The sequence below is a fragment of the Mytilus edulis genome, chromosome 1 (assembly GCF_963676685.1).
Source record: "Mytilus edulis chromosome 1, xbMytEdul2.2, whole genome shotgun sequence".
NCBI lineage: Eukaryota > Metazoa > Mollusca > Bivalvia > Mytilida > Mytilidae > Mytilus > Mytilus edulis.
Genome location: NC_092344.1, coordinates 121305151 through 121328242, shown reverse-complemented (window position 1 = coordinate 121328242; position 23092 = coordinate 121305151). Strand labels below are relative to the sequence as shown.

The 23092-nt window shown below is 33.0% G+C and overlaps 2 protein-coding genes and 1 long non-coding RNA gene across 5 annotated transcripts; 2 read left to right on the top strand and 1 right to left on the bottom strand.

Moving 5' to 3' along the window:
* Positions 1-869: 869 nt before the first annotated feature.
* Positions 870-11082, top strand: LOC139504262 (uncharacterized). Its single transcript, XR_011659232.1, has 2 exons — positions 870-1015; positions 9335-11082. It is a non-coding gene; the product is annotated as an uncharacterized lncRNA (long non-coding RNA).
* Positions 11083-12072: 990 nt separating this feature from the next.
* Positions 12073-13386, top strand: LOC139503943 (uncharacterized). The gene has a single exon (XM_071294002.1). The coding sequence runs from the start codon at positions 12073-12075 to the stop codon at positions 13384-13386; it is 1314 nt and encodes a 437-aa protein (XP_071150103.1).
* Positions 13387-14422: 1036 nt separating this feature from the next.
* Positions 14423-23023, bottom strand: LOC139504240 (tetratricopeptide repeat protein 33-like). 3 transcript variants are annotated; one of them, XM_071294322.1, is made up of 6 exons: positions 22946-23023; positions 21991-22213; positions 20449-20530; positions 18425-18536; positions 17533-17552; positions 14423-14748 (listed from the first exon to the last, which is right to left on the bottom strand). In XM_071294322.1, exons 2-6 carry the CDS (start codon positions 22203-22205, stop codon positions 14434-14436), a joined length of 744 nt encoding a protein of 247 aa, XP_071150423.1. In that variant the 5' UTR covers positions 22206-22213; positions 22946-23023; the 3' UTR covers positions 14423-14433. The 3 variants fall into 3 exon arrangements, with proteins under 3 accessions (XP_071150423.1, XP_071150417.1, XP_071150411.1); XM_071294316.1 differs by lacking the exon at positions 17533-17552 and adding an exon at positions 17242-17261; XM_071294310.1 differs by lacking the exon at positions 17533-17552 and having other exon boundaries at positions 18405-18536.
* Positions 23024-23092: the final 69 nt, after the last annotated feature.

The following is a 23092-nucleotide window of genomic DNA, read 5'->3' as shown; positions in this document are numbered from 1 at the left end:
AAACAAAAACATTAATAGGAGCATAGCAACAAATGAAAACCATTGCCTAAATTTCATTCCCATTACACCATCGAACTGTAGCATAAAGTAATATCACAAAAACATGGGGCTCCGAGGAAAATTCAAATTGGAAAGTTTCTAATCAAATGGCAAAATCAAAAGCTCGGATGGACAACAACTGTAGCATGTTTTACCATTGCACTTCACGCCATACCGTTGTACGTTAGCGTGTAATAAAATCGCAATTAAGCGTTTTACAGGATTTTTTAAAGTCCTGCATAATCATACTGCTATGTCATGTTTGATTAATATAAAATTAAGAAGATGCGGTATGATTGTCAATGAGACAACTATCCACCAAAGTTAAAACGAAGTTGATCTAAGCAAATTATAGGCAACTGTATGGCTTTCAACGATGAGAAAGCCAAAAACTGTATAGTCGGCCATAAAAGGCCCGACATGAAAAATATGAAACCATATAAATGAGGAAACTATAGCTGCCTAACTTATAACAAAACAATTAAGTCAGTTTATCAATCCTTTTCTGACGCCAATAAACCGTGACATATGTGGAATGTGGTTTTTATTCTTAAGGCCAGTGTCTCATGTGTGCAGATGCATACAAATAATTGGACAGTTTGTCGGTCAGTTTTGCGAATTATGACGCCCATTTTTCTCCATTAGCCTTCTCTTTTTATTTCGAACTGCATTCAGACGAATTAAATTATTCTGACTAATAAGTGTGAAAGATGAATTAGTGGTAAAATTATAAGTTACTTAAGAAAGAATATACTATTTTGTTATAAGGAAGCACAATTCACAAAAGACTGAAGTATCACTGACAAGGAAGTGTATAATTGTTAATGTTCACTTCTGAATTAGCACAATATTATTTGGACGTTATATGTTGATAGAACAATATTGAATACATGTACAAATGAAATGTTGGCATGAAATATTCATTTTATATTTACAAAGGCATAGGAATATACATATATCCTTGAAGAAAGTGAGAGTAAGTATGTTTCCGACTGTTTTGCTTACTAATATGTCAGCTGATGCTGTTTTATCAACGTCTAGAGGCAAAATATACAAACATATAAACGTGAAATGAAGATGCCGTACTCATAAGACAAACCTTTTTTTCTTGACTTTACTGGCGGGCCTATTCAAAGCCTTCCATACTAAACTCTTTATTTATAACAAGATTGAAATTGTGTACGCCAGACGCGCGTTTCGTCTTTAAAAGACTCCTCAAAGACAGTTGAATCAAGTTTCTGTGATTTTGGTTTGACGCCAATTTCACTGAACTAGTACGCCATTTTATTTCTGGCCTGGTGAAGCCCTCCTCCGGTTGCGGTATTTTCTAGCTATGTTGAAGACCCTTTAGTCTCATATTTTATCTATAACATATTAAAACGTTTAACCAAATTATAAAAAGTTCGTGTTGTAGACCAGACACAATATAGTTATCTATCGAGATGACCTCCGAAGACTGTCGACTATCTTGTAAACCGATATAGTTATATATAACGAAGACAATAACAATCAAAACCAAGGAGTAAACAAAGACTCACAAAACCAAAGGACATTTACATCAAGAGTAATAAATAATAAATAAGAAACAAAACCGGGAGTGAAATCGGGTGCTCCGGAAGGGTAAGCATTTCCTGCACCGTATACGGCACCCGTCATGTTATTTCTTTGTTCAGTTCGGTAATGATGGAAGGTTATATGACTTAGGAAGAATATCATATATGATTTCTGACACACTTTTGTCATAATGGCCAATCAGCTCATGATGGCGACCGTAAAATTTCTTGAGTGATGACCTTAATTTGATTGATTCATAGCCCTGTCTTAGCAACTTTTGAGAAAGCAGTATTCCTCGTACAACAAAATCAACGAACTTATGGCTAGCACTAGAGTAACGTATCAATTGAGACACATATACTCCATATGCTGGTGCTGCTAGGATGTTGCTACACAGAAATGGAAAGTTGACTATAGGAAAATTAAAATCATTGCGTTTGTCATAAATTTTGGTATTCAACCTACCATCAGTAGTCATTTGGAGAAAAGGTCTAAATATGAAGCAGATCTAACTGCGTCGGTAGTATCTTTAATTTCAAGTGCATATATAGATAGCGAACACATGCAATCACATTTTTTGGGGAAATTGTAACATGCTAATTTCTATTTGGAACACTGCGAAAATTGGTGACCCAAAAGATTTTGTATGTTCATATCTTTTTTTTATATATAAATATGCAGCAAATTTTGGCATTTTTTAAATTTCAGTTTTATAAGCTTATAAAGCAATTATCGCAATTGATACTGAACCCAAAATTATTTTTAAGATAACTTAGTTTAACAAATAATTTCTTTAAAATGTGTAATTATTTTTGAGAAATAACTTGTATTCAGTCTCGTCACCAGTAGTTTTTATTATTGACTATTCTTTTGTTTTCGTTCACTGGATATCACATTGAGAACCTTTACAAAAACACAATGAAAAAGTATCTTGCAAAGTTACTAGTATCTTATTTAATTCCAAATATACTGATGAAGTATAACGTTCTGTTTCTCAATTATCCATATTTCAATGAGTGCTCAAATCTCATATCATAATGAATTAATAACGGGTGCTACATAGAGTAGAAAGCCTGATTCCGATCTACATCGAAATCTTCTCCTGAACTTTGACAAAGATGAACGACTTTAAACTAAAATCTATGACACACGTGAAAATTTCAGCTTTTCAAATTTCAAATTTTTCAGCAGTAACATACCCTTCTCTGCTCCATCGTATGGCGTTTGTATAACTCAGTTAATTAATACGTTATGCTAGTGTTTTTTTTTTGTTTTTTGTTTTTTTTTTTTAATATTTTTTTTTTTTTTTTATTTGTTTTTCAGTAGTCAGGCTTTTACAATCCCTTTACATCACCACCTGACTATGGTGTTAAGGGGTTTAATATATACAACAAAAAATTGACTACATTTTTTTTCTTCTACTGTGAATATATATTATTTGAATATTAACATTATAATAAAAAGGGGAAAAGAAACACACACACATACACACACACACTCTCGCAATTGCGTTAACAAAACATATATATCAACTTGTGTATTGCAAAGAAAAATGTTATCCTTGTAAAGATCTGCTCTTTATAAATTAAGTTTCATTTTTTTTTTATTTTATATGATTTGAATCAAAAGTAATTATTACTAATCAGTAAAAATGTAATCTACTGGGGCCCAGAATTTTTGAAAATAAGGTGTGGTACCATTTTTCTTTGCTATATAATGTTCATTTTCCTGATATTTTCTTATTTTTGCTAATAGTCCTATAATACTTGGTTTCTTTTCATACAACTTACATTTGTATATATAGTTCTTTGCAATAATAATGATCAAATTCAACAGTAAACTCTCATTTTGAAGACCAAGAAAAATGTGCTTCTTAGATAATGTAAAGTTCACAAAATATCTTTTCAATTTTTGTGAAAAAGATTGCCATATAAAATGTGTTATTGGACATTCATAGAATAAATGCTCCATGGTTTCATCAGAAATCTTACAAAAAGTACAAAGCTTTGAATCTTTAAGTTTAACTTTATACAAGAAAGTGTTTGTTGCAATTATTCTATGTAAAAATTTGTATTGAAAAGTTCATAAATAAGTGTCTTTACATGATTTTCTTAAAATAATATAATATTTTGACCAATCTGCAATTTCAATACCTAGTAATTGCTCCCATTGTAAGAACTTTTCTGTTGGCAGTTGCACATTTCTGTCAACAAGATCTTTGTATACAAACTTTGCCTTTTTGTTACACAATAATCTTTCCAAAAAATTATCAATACAGTTAAAAGTTTCAAAATTTACATGAGCAATGTTTTCTTTAATATGTTCTCTCATGTACTTTGGAATCTTTGCAATGAGACCATAATACTTTAGAAAATTATTTGTTTGAAGTCTTGTCCTATCTGATCAAAATTATAAAAGTCCTTAGTCTCTAAGTTAATAAGGTCAAACAAAGACTGCACTCCCCTTCTCTGCCACTGAATAAAGTACGGAAAATCTACTACAGGTGCAAAATTTAAAATATCTAATGACAAAATATCTTGAACAGAGATATTGGTAGCAGGCCTTGCGACATGAAAGCTAAAAAATACATCCTTCCAAAAAGGATTGCTAAGACTATCAGAGATTTCTCTGAGTTTCTCCTTTTCAAAATGCAATACTCTTTCTCCACCATACTGTTCAAGGCTTTTTAATAACAATGATTGCCAACTACCATATAAATTGGATGAAAACCTCTTTATCCAGCCAATCTTAAGGTATATATTAAAATAATGGATATTAATCATATTTAAACCTCCTTGTGGAATATCTCCAATTAAAGTACTTCGTCTAATTCGATCAGGTTTTCCATTCCATATGAATTGAAAGAATAAAGTATTCAATTCATTTAATTTTGACTCTGGCAAGTTGGGTAGTGCAGTCAACAGGTGAATTAATTTTGGAAGTGCCAAAGTCTTAATAACAGTAATCTTTCCCATTAGGGTTAATTTTCTATGTTGCCAATGCCTGACACTTCCTTTATCTTTTTGGAGAAATTAATTTCTGGCATACTGTCAAGATCTAAAGAGAATTCAATTCCCAAAAGCTTAAAATTTGAAGAGCACCACTGAAGTTTTAAATCAGGACAGAGAATCAGATCTGAATACTTTTTATTCCCAACCCAAACAGCTTTAGTTTTAGAAGAATTAATTTTTAACCCAGATACTTTTTGGAAAGAGTCAAAACAATTTAAAGTCTCTCTCAAAGAGGTTTCAGTTCCATCTAAAACAAGGAAAGTGTCATCAGCATATTGACTCAAAAGGGATTCATTTTCATGAACAAAAGTTCCCTTTATTTTGGGGTTTGACCTTATTTTCATAGAAAGTAGCTCAACGCCTATAATAAAAAGGTAAGGGGAGAGGGGGTCACCTTGTCTACAGCTTCTCTCCAAATTAAAGAAGCTTGAAAGATGGCCATTATTTATAACACAACTTGATGCTTTCAAATAAAATACTTCAAACCATTTGCATATAGATGGTCCAAAATTGAAACTCTTCAATGCTTTTTTCAAAAAAGACCATTCAATAGAGTCAAAAGCCTTTTCAAAATCTACTAGTAGTAAAAGACCAGTTTTGTTATGTTTTTCTAAATAGTGCATCAAATCATACAATAAACGCGTATTCTCACCCATAAATCTATCCTTTATAAAGCCTTTCTGACAGTCACTGATAATAGATGGTAAAACAGGTTTTATTCTATTAGCAATCACAGCAGAAGCAATCTTGGTGTCAGTATTCATAAGGCTAATTGGGCGCCAATTAGCTAAATAACGTCTATCTTTCTCTTCTTTTGGAATACATGTAATGACACTTTGATACTGAAATTTAGAAAATTCCCCATTTTCATAGCCAAAATGTAACGATCTAAAAAGAAAAGGTCCAATATCTCGCCAAAAGACTTTGTAAAATTCTACCCATCTGAGCCTGGACTCTTTCCATTTGACATAGATTTTAGTGATTCTGCACATTCTTTAAAAGAAATATTACCCTCACACAAATCCTTCTCATCTTCTGTGAGTTTAACATTGTGCTTGAAAAAGGATTCATCATCACATTCCAGATTTTTACTTGAGTATAATGTTTTTAAAAAATTCATTTCTTTTTGTAAAACTCTAGATTGATCTGAGATATGTTTTCCTTTTTCGTCTATGAGCTCAGTTATCGTTTTTTTAATAAAATTTTTCTTTTCTAATTTACAAAAAAACTCTGAACACTTTTCCCCATTCTCTTGCCAGTTAGCGTGGGATCTTAAAAAAACACCTTCAAATTTTTTTTCTCTAATATTTTCTAATTCTTACTTTTTCTGGTTTAAAGCTGCATGAATTTGACCATCAGGAGATATGTTCATACAATTTTCCAAATTTTGAATGTCATTTTCAAGTAAAAGTGTTGCAGCTTTTTCCTCTCTCGCTTTTTGAATACTGTAACCAATAGTCAAAGATCTAATTTTCATTTTTATTAACTCAAAAAATACTTGATCATTGCATGAGAGTTTAACATTTAAAGGATCATCTATGTTGCCTGATTCATAATATTCTAAAATACTCTCATTTATACATGTTTTAACTTTTTTGATATAGTCTAAATCTCGTAACAGTTGGGAGTTAAATTTCCAATATCCCTTTCCCCGCTTTGCTAAACTGGCAGAAAAGGTGAAAGTAATAGCAGAATGATCTGTCTTATACCCAGGAATAATGCTAGTATTTTTCATGAGTGAAAACAGATCCTCTGTGACTAGAAAAAAATCAAGCCGACTTTGTTTTATGGGTGAGCATTGACGCCATGTATATTTTCTATCGTTTGGATAACAAGTCAGCCAAGGATCTAATAACTCAAGACTTTCTACTATTTCTTCAATCTTTTTTCGTGAGTTTGGGTTTCTATTATGAATAATATTGTAAGTGTCTATGTTTGTATCTTGTACAACATTCCAGTCCCCACATAATAAAAAGCTAGTATTTGAAAATGTTGCCATTTTCTTATATATGTCATTAAAAAATGAAGGTTCATCAGTATTAAATCCATACAAACAAACAAGAGTAATGCGTTGATTTGACAAGGATAAATCTAAAATAATATAACGACCATCTATATCAATAATAGAATTATGCACTTCAAAATCAAGACCTATTTTAAACATAATACTGACACCTGCACTTTTGTTACTATGATGACTGAAAAAACATTTATTTTCCCATTCCTCTTCCCATTTTTTTTCAATATCTTTATTACTATGGGTTTCTTGAAAGCAAATTACTGAAGCATTTTTGCCCTTCGCCCAATCAAAAACATCTGTTCTCTTTTTTGAATTAGAAAAAAGACCCCTTACATTCATAGACAACACTGTTACAATATTATCCATTATCATATAAAACAAAACAACATTTCAAAATTGAGCAGATACATTGTAACTTAAAAACAAATACACAATCATAGTTTATACAATCATACACACATTATGACACTTTGGCATAGGTACCTGTAAAGTCATTTTTGTACAACAAAATTTCATTATCAGTATGGCATTTTAATTATTTACGATATAAAGAAAGTTGTATTGTAAAGACAATGTATTAATTAGTATATTTAGTTGAGAGATTCATGACAAGTAAAAAGAATAAAAGATTTTTGTTATCTCCCTTTGATTTGTAAAATATTTTGAGTTATCTCCCTTTAATAAATATACATTTATCTTCAAATTAAGGAGGGTTCACACAAACAAAATAAATAGAATTATATATAAAAAAAAGTACTTTGAATCAAATATGAATTAAAATTATTTAAATCAAATTCAGAGAGAGTCATTATAAATAAATAAATTGATAATAATGCACAGCCCAGATTGTTTTAATTATATTACTATCTTTCAAATTTTTTACAGTGATGAAATATTAAGCAATGTATCAAATAAAGAAATGAATGTCTAATGACCTTTTTTGTTTTTGTTTTTCAGTTTTTGTTCAATATTGTCAAATAAGTCAAATCTAATTCTACTTCCATCCTGTTGCTTGGCATAGACATTGCAATTATAAAACCAGACGTTTTCAAAATGTTCACCATTTTTTAATCTTGTCATAAGTCCTAGGTTACGCTGTGTAATATCATCATGGAACTTGATGTCATTTTTTAGTCCTCTCTTCTGTCTCATAATTTTAATTTTCAGTTCAGTATTGCGCACTTTAACAATGCCTGTACATCATCAGGTTTAATATCTACCTTCAACTCTTTGTTCACCATATTGACAAACTCATCTCTCAATACCTCATGGGGCCTTTCTGGGTAGTTAAGCATTCTGATGTTATGCTTTCTACTATACTGTTCATTATAGTTTCCAAGCTTTATGGCATCAATTGCTCTATTGTTGTTATCACTTACTTGTTCTTCTAATTTCTCTATAGATTTATCTTTTGCCCTCACACGTTCTCTCAGGTTTTCATTGTCTATCATCAGAGAATCCATCTGATCTTGTAACTTTCCAGTTGTCTCCCTTACTTTTGCCTCAATTTTCTCTGACAAATTCTTTTCAAAAGTTAATAATAACTGTTTAACAATGTTGGTAACAATATCTTTTAAGTCTTTTTGTTGAACCAAGCAATTAAATGCACTACTTAAATCATCTTTAGTAACTGTTACCTGAAGGGCCTTTTTGATTTCACTAAGAGTAGTTTGAATACTAGTCATACTATCAGTACATTCCAAACTTTCATCTGCTACATCTGAATGAGTTCGTTTGTTCTGCTTTGGTGGTTTTTCTTGTGAAGATTCTTTAGCTCCAGGCTTTTTAGCTGCCAACATTGTTTGTACAGTTTTAACACCTTTCTGATTACTATCCCCAGGCATACTTTCTATATTTTAAACAACAGTTCAAAATACAATATTAGTAAATTCCACTGAATCCAAAATTTTATTTTCACTAATACAAGTCCATCCAACAAGGAAATTTCAAAATAACTTGATTTCTATTAAGTCCAAACAATTCTGAATATAATGATATAACTTTCAATAGAATTCTTCATCAAAATCCAGCTTAAAAATGCCAAATACTGCAGAGCTGAAGTTCAACTCCTTTCTATCTTGGCGGCCATCTTATTCCTTCTCTATTATGCTATTATTCTCCTTATGCTAGTGTTAGATCCCTCCAAAAAGGACTTTGTCAACAGGGGTGTGCTCCTTACAAAAAACTGTCATAACAAAATTATGAAGAACGACTAAAATGGAAACAACATAAGTTCACTAACCATCACGAATCGTTTGATGTGTCGGTGATTCATCTCACTACCGATATATTTCCCGCTCTTAGATCTTTGGATACCAATACGGTGGTCCGACGATTTCTTGCTCCCGATTATGACATTTTGACTGAATCTAAATTTGCAAGGCAGGTAACGGTGACTTTGTCTCATTCTTTGAATATTAAACGGACGGCGTAATCACGAGTTGTTATTGAATATATGTGTCACAGATTGTCACGGATATGATCAAATGATTGTTTCTACAATCCCCTGAAATATGACATCCCCGAACGAGGCTCTCGCCGAATTTGTACTTACTTCAAATTACCATAAGGTATGTCGGTTGCCACCTGTAGAGCAAAATCTCGTTACCCTTCCAAAAGACCATATATCATCCCAAATTATTGTGGGTTTGCTCAATCATAAGATATCTTTGTAAGATATAATGTATAAACATCCATTGTATATTTGTAGAAGGAAACTAGATCTTCAGGATGAACAAAGCTAAAGACTGGTGTAAAGCCATATTCATTCTTCCCATGACAGCTGGAAACTGTAAAAACATAATACACCAGAATTACATATCCCATGATGGAAGTATTTCAGGATTAATAATGCTAACGAGTTTAGTAGTCATGCTGGCTGAAGTAATGTACATTTGCAACACGTTTGAGCAAAACAGCAGCACAGCACCTGAGATATCCCGACCATTTCTGATTGTTTTGAACTGCATTGGAATTTTGTCCTGTATCTCAGTTGGGATACGAGAACAAATACGAAAGAGATATATTTTAGATCCTGAGTATCACGATAAAAGCAAATCCCTTAAATTAAAATTCTTATGTTTGTTTTGTCTTGGATGCGTAGTGTTTCGTATCCTCAAGATAGCTTTCCATGTTGAATGTAAAGTGTTTGTCCGTTTCAACGACAGTATAGAAGGAGCAGTATTATATGATATTTCGTGTCTTTCGTTTTATGTGGTACAAACATGTTTTATCTATCATTTTTCAAAATACCAATTCGTCAATTCTTTGTTTACCTTTTATGGTTTGATCATTATTGTTGTCACAAATATTTCGTCGTGGACGTACCATGCTACAAGCAGACAAAATGTTTCGGACACTTCTCAAAACACAACGTATCGATGTACAGAAAGCAACACATCTTTTTCAATACGTCAACTGTTACATAACGTTAGTCCTTTTACAGAACCCATGCTCGCTGAGTACCCGCTACTATGCTTGATATTTTTGTCTGGAATATGGCCAAGGACATCGAATAGGCGATGTAACATAAATGAGGACAACAATGCTACTTATGAAACGTCGGAAATGACAGCATTGTTACAAATCCAAACAAGGGTCACGCGTAGACTAATTGCACGAAAGTTAGTGTTAACATATTGTATTATACTAATAAGTGGCCTTATATCTTTACCTAGACTAGTTATTGAAGTACTCAGATTATTCGGGGTAATGGGAGCTGATTTTTTCTGGATGTCCTCAATAACTACCATACTCGAACATACTGTGTTACTACTTGCTCTTGTTGTGTGTTTTCATGCAGTACTACATCAGTGTAGGCCGCGTATTGAGAATTCTTCATACGACATAGGAAATGTTCTGTTGATTCTTAGCTTTATAATAACGACGGGATACTATACTCTGTACTTAATGACTAAAATACTTCCAGTTGTCACAAAATATCGAAGTTTATACATTATAAAAGGTATCTTAAGGATTATTGTTCTGTATCTTCAAACCGTATATATTTTACAGATGAAAAAATACACGATTATATGTACAAGATCACGGTATTTCTCAGTGAAATATGTATGTCTATTAATTGGCTTTATTAATTTCGGTTATTGGATTTCAGATACTTTCATCGTGGTTCAATATGTCTACAAATTTGAAAATCCAGCATACTATAGTAGTATACATATAGAAAACTCGGATACATTCTGGTTTCCTTTTGTTATGTTTTACCGTTTCGAATGTTTTATGTGCTTTTATTCGTTATACAAACCAAACCAGTAGCTAGTACTGCACAACTGGATTTGAAATACGGATATTGTCGAATTGTAAAAATTTGTTACTAACAGAACTGACTGTTTTTTTTTGTAATTTTGTAGGGTTTTAAAAGCACGTTTGCTTTTTGTATGAAGCATGTTTATACTTCCAAGAGGACTCTCCATTATAATAAAAAGGATAACCATATTATTTGTTTGTGCTTTTCTCTGTTATAAATGTTCTTGCGTTTGTTTGTGCTGTATTTATGTCACGTAGTGATTTTTCTTTTGTTTTAGAAAAATCTGCACATCATCATTTTGGTCGGATCAAATTGGTTTCACAAGGAAAATAATATTTTTTTGACAGGAAATATTTCAGTACGAGGACAAATGAATGATTGATGCTCTGCAATCACAATCAACCTGGATTAAGGGCACGATATTTTAAACGCAAAACATCAGGGTAATCTAGTTGGGCGATAAGACATATTTATAAATGCTCATAATGCAACGCGATTGGGTGACTGGATATGACAATAACAACTACAGCCTCTGACGAACCTATGTCACTCACCTTAGTCTATGTGCATATCAAACAAAGGACACTCTCCAACATCGTAGACAAGAATAGACGTCATAACAAAGAGTAAAAAAAAACTCATTTAAGAGCATTCACACCTATGAAGAGTGACAGTCCACTAACTAAATTGGCAAAATTTGACTTTTTTTTAATAGATCTTGAATGCTTAACCATTCGTGTGATTTAAAGTGTTAATTTAACTATTATAATTTAAATCATATAAGGCATAACCGAAAAAAAATGTTTTCTCTCTAAATATCTTAGTTTTCATGATAAAAGGCAAAAATGAAAAAAAAAGGTAAAATTTGTCATTTATTGCCAATAGCTCCTATAAGAATTTATCTTATAGTTTTGACATCTATGGACAATTGGTAGGAGAGTTCATTATTCTGAACATTTTTGTTTCTTTCAGATTTTCTCTATTTATAACTGTTCTAAAAGTAATAGACATAAATGCATTTTACCCCTATGTTCTATTTTTAGCCATGTCAGCCGTGTTGATTGGCCTGAGTTTTTTTAGATTTGCCAGCACCCTCATACACATTAGATAGTATCCGTAATTTTTCGGATAAGTCAGAGGTTTATATCCGTGGACTAGAATCTTTAGGACAGTGCCAAGATATGTATGGTTCCCTGTTAATCCCAGTTACGCTTGGTAAGCTCCCTATTAGCGTTAAAAGTAATATCACAAGAGAAAACGGAAACGACGACTGGACCCTTGGAAATCTAAGAAAGGCAATACAACGGGAAATATCTATTCAAGAAGCTAGCACTGATGGGAGTGAATCTTATGATATACCTACCGCAAGTTTCCATGCCGGAATTAGTAAGAAAAATGGGTATTACGTAAATAAATCAAAATCTATAAACTATTCTCAAAGTAAAATGTGCACTTATTGCAATGATCAACATTTCCCTGCAGACTGTGAAAAGTTCACCGACAGCAAATCAAGAATGGAGATTGTTAAGAAGAGAAACCTATGTTTCAATTGTTTAGGTAACCATAGAATATCAGAATGTAGGTCGAAAAACACATGCCGTAAATGTCAACGTAAGCACCACACTAGTTTATGCAATGAAACTTCAGTTCAAAATTCACAGAGTCAGAATGTTACAAGTAATACAGAAAACAGCACGCCAATCATGGATACATCTGCTAAACAGGAAAATTCGACCGTCTTTTTGAAAACAGCAATAGCCCCAATATGGTCACAGAATCAGTGCGCCGACGCTCACATCCTTTTCGACGAAGGAGCACAACGATCATTTATGACGCAGGAAATAGCCGACAAGTTGAACGTCAAGCCAGACGGAAAGGAAACCCTCAACATATCCGACTTCGGAAATTCGGACAAGAACGTTCGTCACATGAATAAAGCCACAGTGTTTTTAGAAGCCGACTCAGGAGAGAAAATACCTTTACAGGTATTGATTGTACCTACCATAGCAGCGCCGATTCAGAATAACCGCAGGTACATTTCGCAGCAACTACATTATTTGAAAGGACTAAAACTAGCCCACCCGTTATCAGAGGATAACAGCTTTGATATTTCTTTACTCATTGGAGCAGACCATTACTGGGATGCAATCATGGATGATATCGTTCGAGGCGACGGACCGACAGCGATGAGCTCAAAAATAGGATATTTGTTATCTGGACCACTTACATGTACAAGAGTACAACGCGATTCACACATGATGCATATATTATCTAGTCACACAAAAGAGGACTACGATATTGAGAGATTTTGGAAATTGAAGTCCCTTGGTATACAAGAAAACGACAAACTTAACACGGAAAAACAGAACATCAAAGAATTTTCATCCTGTACAAAGCAGAAAAAACGTGGTTTCATCGAAAAGATAGAAGAGAAGGAGGACTCACAGCGCATACACTACATACCTCATCATCGCGTTAAAAAAAACCGACAATGATGAATCGCAAATACTTAGAAGGAGTGTTCGTTTACAAAACCGCAATCAGAGACTGTAATTATAATTGAGAACAATTTTCAATCGCAACTTGATTCAGAGATAGTTTTAAATGTGATTTATAGACTTTAAAGTTTCAAATATTTCATTTCTTTTCATTTTATAGATAAATATCGTAATTTAGATAAATTGCTCATTGAGACTTTAATTGCACAAATTCCCGGCCCCGAGTATGTCGAGGATAAATAGAGACAATCACATTACGCGGGATTCATACATGTACTTATACGCGTTACCGCTCTCTATATGTAACGTCATGGTTGCTATGTATTAACGTCATTGCATCTTACCAGCATTAAATCATCCATTTGTATAGACGTCTTTTTCTCTATTCAAAACACAACGCAAACTACAATTATACGATCACGAGACTAGTACCGGATACATGTGCATTGTATTGTCAAAAACAGCCCATATTTATGTAGCAGAAGCATTCTATTGTATAATAAATAACTAAAGGTTTACATTTTAACAATTTTGTAAAACTGCTACTTTTTGGGACCAAAAAGGGGTCTTACTGAACCTACTCCTTTGGCCTAGTAGTTTCAGAAGATTTTTGTAAAAGTTAACAGACAAGGATAAAAGCCGGATAAAAAAGTGATGAGAAAAGCCAGGGTGAGCCAAAAATTATATTCAGATATCTAATAAAAAATTTCCTTAAATTACATTTATCAATCTCAATTTCTTACATTATTGTTTATTTCTCAAAAATCACAATAATAAATGTACAAAATAATTTCTGAATATACAGTAATTGTTGCACAGCTTTTTAAGGTGCAAGGAGCTTGGCATTCATCATAAATGGGACAAATGATATAACATCCATATTCTTGATGGGAAGGGCTGCATATTTCTATATCAAACTGACACTCCACTTGACAAGGGTTTTTACTGTGGAATGGAAGTACAGTCAACCCTTGAGTATGGGTAAATATCACTTCATTTCTTTCATCAAAAGATTTACAAGTAAAATAACCAATCTCATATGTATCATTTATCTCTCATATGTACATAATTCTGAGGTAGATATTTTATTTCTGGTTCAGGTGGATGTTTATCAATTGTAGATAAACTTGTATTTTTCTCACTTGTTCCTTGTTTCTCCTCACTAATTTCTGTCACTATGTCAGTGTCTTCATCACTCAGTTCTGTTAGTTTCACTTTAGAATTATCCATTTCTTGTTGTAACATTTTCTGTTGATCAGCTTTTTGTTTTAGTAATGAGAATGACCATAAAAAGTCTTCCTTCCATAACTCTTCATCAGCTGGATTTAAATGTACTGCCCTTGAGAAACTCTTTATTGCCTGAAATAATTATTTCATAGCATTAATTCCCATAAAACATATTGTATATTAACCTTCAATATAGAAACTTCTATTATTCTTATGGATCCAGCTTTTCTTAAAAAGATTCAATGGGTATAATATACCTCAAGTAGCGGGGTACCAGTCTCTTAATTAAAAATATTGGGAGATTGTAAATATAAATGCCTTCTGTTTTTAACATTGTAATGTGTGTGTATTGCTCTGTCTCTCTGGTGAATGTATCTTCTTCCATGTCAGGAACCAGATTCAATGTATCTTCTTCCAGGTCAGGAACCAGATTCAATGTATCTTCTTCCAGGTCAGGAACCAGATTCAATGTATCTTCTTCCAGGTCAGGTACCAGATTCAATGATCTTCTTCCAGGTCAGGAACCAGATTCAATGATCTTCTTCCAGGTCAGGAACCAGATTCAATGTATCTTCTTCCAGGTCAGGAATCAGATTCAATGTATCTTCTTCCAGGTCAGGAACCAGATTCAATGTATCTTCTTCCAGGTCAGGAACCAGATTCAATGTATCTTCTTCCAGGTCAGGAACCAGATTCAATGTATCTTCTTCCAGGTCAGGAACCAGATTCAATGTATCTTCTTCCAGGTCAGGAACCAGATTCAATGCTGAATGTTATTTGTTCCGTGTAAAAACTTTACGCAGTGTCGGGCAACACAGAAAGTTCTCTCTTGGCTATTTACAAATTACATTTAAAACATTCGCAATAATATACAATTAAAATTATTTACAACTGGTTTTTCCTACTTCCTTTCAGGCTTACACGAGTGACATATTATTTCCTACTAAGTGGCAATATTTTTGTTATGCAATGACAGAATGTTTCTATCAATCCTGCCAGATGAACACACACATCTTGTGATGAGTCCATAAACAAATTGAAGTATATGAAAAACAAAATAATGTATCCTGCCAGATAAACTGTACACCCTACATTCCCCTCAAAAACCAAATGTATTGTTTAAAGAATCGTATAAACTGACTAAGCAATGAACAATTAACCTTGACCAATGAACAATGAAAAAGGGTTAAAAATTCAGATGAAAGTTCATGAAACCTGCCAAATTAAACTTATACCTTATCATTCCATAAATAAATTGTGGTTGAACTGCTTTTCCTTGTCATTAGTGATTGGGTAATGAGGCAAGCAATATGAAATACAATTTGTGGAATTAGGTGGAACTTACTTTACATCAACATGATCAATGCTGGAAGATCTTGAATTTGCAGATGATATAGCTCTACTTTCAAGCAATGCTGACCATCTACAAAAGAAAACCCTAGATCTAGGCAAACACACCAAACTGGATTGAACATCAGCAAGAAGAAAACAAAAACAATGCAACTTACACCTACCTTCAATGCGATAAACCAGTGGTGAACTACTAGAGGAAGTAGACAACTTTAACTATTTGGGCAGTATTCTCAGCAAAAACAATGCAACAGAAAAAGACATCTCAAACAGACTCCAAAAGGCCAGGGCATCTTTTCACCAACTAAACAAAATATGACGAACAGGCAACATAACTGAAAAAAAACAAAAATAAAGATCTACCAGAATAATGTTCTTTCTACCTTATTGTATGGTGCAGAATGCTGGAGAATAACACAGAAAGACAGCCAAAGACTCTCTGGATTCCACACCAAATGTTTTAGGAAAATATGCAAGATATATTGGCCAGCAGATATCAAAAAAAGAACTGTACAAAAGAATAGGACAAAAAGATCTAATGACAACCATAAAACGGAGATTCAGATCAATAGGACAAACCTAAAGAAAAGACCAGGATAACATCACCTAAAAAACTCTGAAATGGACACCATTCGAAGGTAAAAGAAACACAGGAAGACCAAAAGAAACATGACGAAGGACAATGGAGAAGATTGCAAAGGACAGACAACAGTGGAGAGACCTGTTACCAGCCTTATATGCCAGTCAGCATGAAGAGGATAAGTTAGTTAGTTAAAACTACAGCTTAAATTTTCTGAAAGAAATATGTAAATATATAAACCAAAAACATGTGTGAGCCTGATTCAGTGATCTAGTATATAAATGGTGTCAAGATCAAATGAAACATACCTGATAAACATGTACACCTTGAAATCCTTTGATTTGAGCATCACTGATCAGTCTTTTAGAGGAAACATGTGTCTGGCATACAAATTTTTTTCATGTTATCTATGATTAGCTTACCTATAAACCAAATGCTTAGAGAATCTGAGATACAGACTAAACTTTCAATATGTAAGCAGTTGGTTTCTATGTATGTAAATAAAACACCAATAAATGTGTTTCTGTAATTTCTATTTGTTTGACAAATTAATTATAATCATTGTCAACAGAATATCACAATCTTATTATTTTTTTACAACAAAACAAAGTATTGTGTTATACCTGTCTGACTTCACCCAGACCTAGCTGGGCCACCCTAATGTCTGACTTTAAAAACAAAGTATTGTATTATACCTGTCTGACTTCACCCAGACCTAGCTGGGCACGCCCTAATGTCTGACTTTAAAAACAAAGTATTGTATTACACTTGTCTGACTTCACCCAGAACAAGCTGGGCATGCCCTAATGTCTGACTTTAAAAACAAAGTATTGTATTACACTTGTCTGACTTCACCCATACCAAGCTGGGCATGCCCTAATGTCTGACTTTAAAAACAAAGCATTGTATTATACCTGTCTGACTTCCCCAGGCCTAGCTGGGCACGCCCTAATGTCTGACTTCAGAAACAAAGTATTGTATTATACCTGTCTGACTTCACCCAGACCTAGCTGGGCACGCCCTAATGTCTGACTTTAAAAACAAAGTATTGTATTATACCTTTCTGACTTCACCCAGACCAAGCTGGGCACGCCCTAATGTCTGACTTTAAAAACAAAGTATTGTATTATACCAGTCTGACTTCCCCGAGACCTAGCTGGGCACACCCTAATTTCTGACTTTAAAAACAAAGCATTGTATGATACCTGTCTGACTTCACCAGGCCTAGCTGGGCACGCTCTGATGTCTGACTTTAAAAACAAAGTATTGTATTATACCTGTCTGACTTCCCCAAGACCAAGCTGGGCATGCCCTAATGTCTGACTTTAAAAACAAAGTATTGTATTATACCTGTCTGACTTCCCCAGGCCTAGCTGGGCACGCCCTAATGTCTGACTTCAGAAACAAAGTATTGTATTATACCTGTCTGACTTCCCCCAGGCCTAGCTGGGCACACCCTGATGTCTGACTTTAAAAACAAAGCATTGTATTATACCAGTCTGACTTCCCCCAGATCTAGCTGGGCACACCCTAATTTCTGACTTTAAAAACAAAGCATTGTATGATACCTGTCTGACTTCACCAGGCCTAGCTGGGCACGCTCTGATGTCTGACTTTAAAAACAAAGTATTGTATTATACCTGTCTGACTTCCCCAAGACCGAGCTGGGCACGCCCTAATGTCTGACTTTAAAAACAAAGTATTGTATTATACCTGTCTGACTTCACCAGGCCTAGCTGGGCATGCCCTAATGTCTGACTTTAAAAACAAAGTATTGTATTATACCTGTCTGACTTCACCCAGGCCTAGCTGGGCACGCCCTAATGTCTGACCTTAAAAACAAAGCATTGTATTATACCTGTCTGACTTCCCCAAGACCGAGCTGGGCACGCCCTAATGTCTGATAACCAGTCCACCATGTTGGTTTTAATTTCACAACCTTTTCAGCCATAGCTAGGGCAGGAAAAACTTCACATAATGCTAATAAAACCTGTGAAAAGACAGTTATACATTAGTCTGAGTTTACTCTGAACATTGATAGCATCTTTAGGGAGTAGGTGATGCTGTGGGACCTAGACGTCAAAACAATCTAGGACTATTAAATTTGATTAAGGGTTAATATTAGCATCTAAGCTGGTTACAACTTCAACTAAGTTTACTACTTTTCTTTTTGTATAGAAAACCAACTTCAATTAATAAATAGTTTTAAACATAAATGTATTCAATGTATGAAACTGCAGGCCATACAATCATTTACCAATCAGAAAGTGAAGTTACAATTGATATTCTATGTAGTGCGCCTGTTGTTGCATTTTGAATATTTCTCAGAAGTATTTCAAACGAGTCATAATCAACAGGATATATAAGCTGCAAGGAAATTAAGACCTTATTGTAAATAACAAAATGGATTCATGGTCTTGCAATCCAATCTACTGTAAATGAAAGAGCAATAGAAATAAAGAAATGTGTTTACTGTTACTTTAGAATGTATGTGACTGAGTTCAGATTATAGTACTGTAAAAGGCTTCATCAGAAATGTATCAATATTTCCTATTAGATACAAATTATTTTATCCTGCAACAAATGTTTTTCACATTCCCTTCATTTTATAACATCTCATTTGTCTTAAAGCATAGATCCTACTCTTTTTATCTCTAAATCCCCTATACAGTAATAGCCTGGTGGTATTAATTAGTTATGTGAGACTTTATAACATCTCATTTGTCTTAAAGCATTGTTTCTACTCTTTTTATCTCTAAATCCCCTATACAGTAATAGCCTGGTGGTATTAATTAGTTCTGTGAGACTTTATAACATCTCATTTGTCTTAAAGCATTGTTCCTACTCTTTTTATCTCTAAATCCCCTATACAGTAATAGCCTGGTGGTATTATTTAGTTCTGTGAGACTTTATAACATCTCATTTGTCTTAAAGCATTGATCCTACTCTTTTTATCTCTAAATCCCCTATACAGTAATAGCCTGGTGGTATTAATTAGTTCTGTGAGACTTTATAACATCTCATTTGTCTTAAAGCATTGTTCCTACTCTTTTTATCTCTAAATCCCCTATACAGTAATAGCCTGGTGGTATTAATTAGTTCTGTGAGACTTTATAACATCTCATTTGTCTTAAAGCATTGTTCCTACTCTTTTTATCTCTAAATCCCCTATACAGTAATAGCCTGGTGGTATTAATTAGTTATGTGAGACTTTATAACATCTCATTTGTCTTAAAGCATTGTTCCTACTCTTTTTATCTCTAAATCCCCTATACAGTTATAGCCTAGTGGTATTAATTAGTTATGTGAGACTTTATAACATCTCATTTGTCTTAAAGCATTGTTCCTACTCTTTTTATCTCTAAATCCCCTATACAGTTATAGCCTAGTGGTATTAATTAGTTATGTGAGACTTTATAACATCTCATTTGTCTTAAAGCATTGATCCTACTCTTTTTACCTCTAAATCCTCTATACAGTTATAGCCTAGTGGTATTAAATAGTTCTGTGAGACACAATAAAACAGTATCATTATATGCTGTGATTGGAAGCTAATTCATTATGACATCACATCAATGTTAACAACCTAGTCCTATCTAAATATGGGTTTTTTAAAACATACTGGAGAAAAATAACCAACTCAATCTTTCTGCTATTGAGAAACAATATACCTTAACTCCTGATAGAAGTAATATCACATATTATTTACAACCTTTGGGGAATCTATATAAATCATGTACTATACTTTAATCTGTATAAAAATAAGATGATGTGGTATGATTTCCAATAATATAACTATCAACTAGAGACCAAAGAACAGAGATGTTAGCTGTTCAATTTAATTCATGATTAGAAAATAATTGTTTTTACACATATATAGAATTAACATTAAAATAACATACCTGAGCTTTCATTTCATAGATTGTTTCATCTTCAGGTGTAAACTGTATGGCCTCGTCCCATTTCTTAATAGCTTCCCAGTACCTATAAGTGTACAAGTTAGTTTAAAAATCACAAAAAATCATTATTGTATCAGTTATAGAAAAAGGCCAAACATGCCACCTTTATTTTCTTTTTGTTCTCAAGTTGTTTTATTGTCTCTTTACAAATTAAATAGTAAAAAACAAAAAACAAAACTCAGTAAAAATATAAATGAAATCCCTTCTTTCTTTTTATTCTAAAATATTTATGGAAATAAACATACATGATTCTTATAGCAACTATTTCATAACATTTTGTAGTCGAGTGGACACTATTTCATAGATATTGCTATGACAATGTGTCCACTTAGAGGACAATATTCCATGGCAATGGACATTATTGAATACCTAAATTCTAGGAAAAAGTGTCCATATGGACACTATTTCCCAGGACACTATTATGTCTTACAATTCATCCAATAAAATCTGTCAAAATTTAGCAACTAATTCATCTTTATCTCTGTTCTATAGTCTTGGTTTTCTTTCTAAAACCCCTTTCAAATTCAGCCACTAATGTTTTTTTTATCATTTTCTAGTATATTTTAGGACTATTCTGATATCTAAAAGCCCAAGCAATGCCTAAATCAAAGTTGTTTTGAACACCAAACATTGCTGAAAGTTAAGCATTGTTTTCTTTTTGAAATCAACTTACTTCATTTGAACTTTAGTCACATGGATAGTTGCCTCATTGGCAATCATACCATATCTCCATCTTTGTATATCAATAAAGCCAACTGCAACTGATTTTTAGTTTGTTCTTATGTTGTGCAGTTACACCACTGTTCCAAATTTGGGGCTGTTGAGTGCTTACACACATGTTCAGCCTTGTCATATTTTTTATGTGCCTGTCCCAAGTCTGGAGACAGTAGTTCAGTTGTTGTTGTTCGTTCATATCTGTTATACATTGTATCTGTTATTTTGTAAAATGTTCTGTTATAAATCAGGATGTTATTTTTTTAGTTTGAATTGTTGCACATATCATGCATATATCAGGCCTTTTATAGCTGACTGTAAAATATTGGTCTGTCTAATTGTTGAAGTCTGTACAGTTGCCTATAATTGCTAACATCCACATCATTTGATAGTTGTATTTGCACTCAAACTTTTTTTGATCAGATAGATATAACCACCATACTCATCTTGTATGTAATTTTTTATAAAAAAAAAAAAAAGATCTTGACAAGTATGGTTAAACAAATACACATCCTTTTGTAACATTAATAGTTGTTTATATTGTTATAAATCAATAGCTTGACATGGGCATGAATATAATCTCAAAAGTGTTTACCACAATGCTTTACGTTATTTGAACTCTCAAGATGAGGCTTGGAAGATATAACTATCAAGCCATTGAACTAAAAGGCTTAGTAGCTTCATCTATTATTGACTGCAATTTATGCAATATTTACCAAACAAAAGCTGTGGGATGCCCGACCTATCTCAGACTAAATCTTGCAATTTTACCTTTCAGATTCAGCCAGTAATGACCCTTCATTTTTAAGTCTGGCACTTTTAGATAACGCATCTTCAAGACAAACAATTTTTCTGTGAGGAACAAGTGTCAGCCAATCAACACCTTCTAACTGTTCATTGTCATCTTTAGTGTCTTCCTCAAATGCTGTTGATACAGATCGCTTTACACTACTGCCTGTTTTCTTCTTCCAAGAAAATGATGTCATAATTCATTCTGTAATTACAGACCAGCACATTTATTCCAAAACCAGTAACTGGTCAGACCTTGGATGGTGATTGAAGCCATAAAATTGTAAGGGCTTGGGGCAAAACACTGTAATCATAAATAGTGCTTCATTTTCTGAATCTGAATTTGTATGTTGCAGGGCCAGTATAAGATAAGATAAGATAAATTTTATTAGCCAATTTTGGGCACTGCGGGCATAATGATTAATGATTATAACAAACAAAGAATGAAAATCCAATGAATGACAGAATTCATATCAAATATCCATGTTTATGGCATAATTGGCAAAGGGAATTTTTAGTTTTTAGATTTTGAAATTTAAATTCTTGCATGCTTGTTTTTTTGTTAAGTTATGACTTGTATGTCAGTTAGAATCTATGAAACTCTAGCTAACTAGAAAATATTTATTTATCATTGTTTATTTATGTACAAAAAAAAGTACATATATTAAAACATTTATACAAATGAACAAGCAAAACAAATGTTGTATTTCTAGTTCCCATTATATGTTGTGATTGTGATTGTGATCTTTCATTGTTTGTGTATTTCATGTTATTGTTTATAATAATATTGTCTGTATGATATGCCCTCCTGGGGGCCCTAATTTCAATTTGGGTTAATAAAAATATTCTATTCTATTCTATTCTATTCTGTATTACATCTATATGAAACTGACAATTTAAAATGACATTTTTTAATACATGTATACAATATTTTTACCCAAAAAAAATCAGCAAAATTTATCTTCTTTCACTTTCATTTTGAAAATAGTCCTGAAAAGAACCACTTTGTGATTGGTCGAATTTAACAAAAATTCCAATTGGATAATCATTCTTTCGGGAGTTTTCTTCTCATAAATAATAAACT

Bases quoted from the DNA above. Each gene is read 5' to 3' on its own strand.
- LOC139503943 (XM_071294002.1), top strand. From the start codon at position 12,073: ATGTATGGTTCCCTGTTAATCCCAGTTACGCTTGGTAAGCTCCCTATT.
- LOC139504240 (XM_071294310.1), bottom strand. From the start codon at position 22,205: ATGACATCATTTTCTTGGAAGAAGAAAACAGGCAGTAGTGTAAAGCGA. The intron at 20,531-21,990 runs GTAAAATTGCAA...GTACACTTATAG, and splicing joins TTACTGGCTGAATCTGAAAG to GTACTGGGAAGCTATTAAGA. The intron at 18,537-20,448 runs GTATGTTATTTT...GTCTTTTCACAG, and splicing joins TCTATGAAATGAAAGCTCAG to GTTTTATTAGCATTATGTGA.